Below are 2712 nucleotides of genomic sequence, written 5' to 3'. Positions count from 1 at the left end.
GTACCAGCCCTTGGGGCATCATAACTGTCTTCCTGCCGCCGAATCCTCCAGCTTCCCTGCCAGGCTGATGGGCTTCTCCTCACCTTGGTGGAAAGAGAGTCTTTGCAAACCCCGATAGCCCATTTGGATTTGTCTCCCACTTCTACCTCCCAGAAATGCCTGCCAGAATGAAAATATGGAAAACCCAGGACAACTGTGTTGACTGTAAATCTTTTTAGAAAATCAGGAACGTTTTGTTTTCTCTTTGTAAACCTCACACATTTCTTATCCGCAGAGACAATCGAGTTCGGGTGCACTGTTTCAGGGTCCAGAATTATATCTGTTCTAAATTTCTTTTTAATTTTCCACAAAGCTGAATACTGGGAAGGAAAACTGCAGCCTTCTCTCCTTAGCGGAACTGAAAAGATGGATGGGCTAAACCCTTCAGAGTCCTTGTAGGAATTTTTAGTTTGTGAGAGCAGTTCTACAGCAGCACACTGGGCTCGACTGCGTTACTTAGTAGGCCTTTGAGTGTGGCATTGTAGTCTGAAAATGTGCTTATATTAGCACTGAGTTTCTTTTGAATAGTCTTTTCTTCAGCAGCTAACCTTGAGAGAACTAGCTTGATCACGTTCTAAAAACTGCTTCAGATGCTCAAATTCAGAGAATGAGTCCTGCCTTTGTTTTTCTACCATCTCTCTCAGTTCTAAGAGTTTTTTGCTCTCAGTACTTATTAATTTCTACATGTATGCACCTGCATGCTCAGGGCCTCCAGGTAACCGCTGAACCTTTGCCTGTGATGGGAGGCGGCTTCCTCGGTGGGTCTCACCTGGTGGCCCTGGTGGTCAGGGGGCTGAGTACACAGGGGACACAGCACCTCCAAGTCCTCTTCACAGAAGAGGGTCAGGACCCGGTTGTGCTTCTCGAACTGGTGCCTGTCTTCCCGCCTCTTCCTCTGGCTCCTGGTGATCTGGAGGAGCCTGGTGATGTCGACTATCCTTCCCAGCTGGGTGTTGCTCCTCGGGTGCCTCTCTTGGCATGGGTGATGGCACATGGGGCAAGGGAACCTATCCCATAGGTCGGCCCAGGACTGCTAGATGCAGGAACAGCAGAAGTTGTGCCCACATTCGATGGTGACGGGGTCTCTCAGGTCATCCAGGCAGATGAGACAGTTGACCTCCACCTGGAGTCCTACCAGGGCTGCTGCAACCACCATTAGGCCCTGAATGACGGACCGGACTGAGATGAGTTCTTCAGGAAGCTGGATTCTGTAGTGTGATGTGGACACACTATCAAACCTCAGTCCTCACTTTGCTGGTAGCCTATTAAGTCCTGTGAGTCTTCAGAACTTTTAATCCCAGCTGCTAAGGGCAGCCTTTCCCACAGCCTGCAGCCAGTCACAGTTCAGCTGGACAAATACTCCTCCAGCTTTTGGAAGCTCAGAGAAAAATCAAACCAAACAGCTACCTTGGTCCGAAGAATAGTCGTTACCTCAAATCATTAGTCACTGTGGGTGAGAAGTTATTTCCTCCTTAACAACAGCAGCAACAAAACCCTGGGTTTATTTCAAATGGCCCTGCCCACGACTACATTCCCGCCAAACACATTTTCCTCTTCTAACCCCAATCTTTCCCATGCCTTTGTTATCATGCCCTATATACTCCCGTCCACTTGGTATCACCATCCCTGTATCCCATCATCTTCCCATTCACCCCACCTGTGGAAAACACATAGGCTCTGGGACAGATGGATGTACCACACCCAAATTAGAACAGAGCCTTGGTCATCTATCCATGTAACTTGAGAGAATTGATCTTACATCCTGAAGGGGTTCAAAACATGCCACCCCAAAATATGGCATTTTATATTTTGGATGTGGACATTTTGAACTCAAGCCAATCAAGACCCAGAAGACTCAAGAAAAGCTCTTGAGCACTTAATTGCCCGCCCCCAAACGAATAAATTTCCTAATTTGTGAGGGAAATCAGCAATTATAAAGGAAATCTCCATTAGAAAGGGGACTGGTTGCAGGAGGAGAGCACTTACCAGAGACAACTTTTTGACCTGAGACTTACCTGCAGTCAGGACAACCTTTGTTTACCAAACATTTTCTCCTCTTACCTTCCAGTGAATTGTCTCTCCCAACCCCAGAAGCCCCAGACCTCTAGCCATTTCCTTGCTTCAGGATGGTATAGAGGTCTCACTTGTCTGGCCACCTTTTGATTCTCAATTCCTGCATGTAAAAAACAAAATTAAAATGGTTTTTCTCTCTTGTTAATCTATTTTATGTCAACTCTTAAACCAGACACAGAAGCCAGAAGAGTAGAAGGGAAAATTTTTCCTCCTCTACAATCCCAAACTCTTAGAATTGGGTGTATAAAAATAATATCACAATAAATTTTTGTCTTAGGAGAATATAGAAGCTGAGGAAACCCCCTCCCCATCAACTTTGAGCCTTGAAACATAGTATTTATGATGGCTTAGAATTCCACTTACCAAATTTAGTTTACTTTTTTCATCCTTGCTCCTCTACAGCATATGGGAGGAAATATAATTTTTCTTCTACCCTCCTTGGCTGAGAATTGTCTGTAATAAAAGACAGATTAAAAGAAAAAAACAAGTTTAATAATATGTACCCAGGAGAACAGAGTAACTCCACAAAATGGCCTAAGGCATCACCTTAAATATCATCCTCAGCCAAAAAAAGAAAGATGGTGGGGTTAGGGTGGGGGC

The 2712-nt window shown here is 45.2% G+C and overlaps 1 protein-coding gene across 1 annotated transcript in view; it reads right to left on the bottom strand.

Moving 5' to 3' along the window:
• LOC105294509 (putative tripartite motif-containing protein 75) overlaps positions 1–1195 on the bottom strand; it is a 1908-nt gene extending 713 nt beyond the window's left edge. The window contains 3 exon segments of the mRNA XM_011363736.1: positions 471–602; positions 604–733; positions 736–1195. Of these exon segments, the coding sequence (XP_011362038.1) occupies positions 471–602; positions 604–733; positions 736–1195 (722 nt within the window).
• Between the last annotated feature and the right edge of the window lie 1517 nt (positions 1196–2712).

The sequence above is a fragment of the Pteropus vampyrus genome, unplaced genomic scaffold (genome assembly GCF_000151845.1).
Source record: "Pteropus vampyrus isolate Shadow unplaced genomic scaffold, Pvam_2.0 Scaffold88, whole genome shotgun sequence".
Classification (NCBI taxonomy): domain Eukaryota; kingdom Metazoa; phylum Chordata; class Mammalia; order Chiroptera; family Pteropodidae; genus Pteropus; species Pteropus vampyrus.
This window is presented reverse-complemented; position numbering and strand designations above follow the sequence as displayed.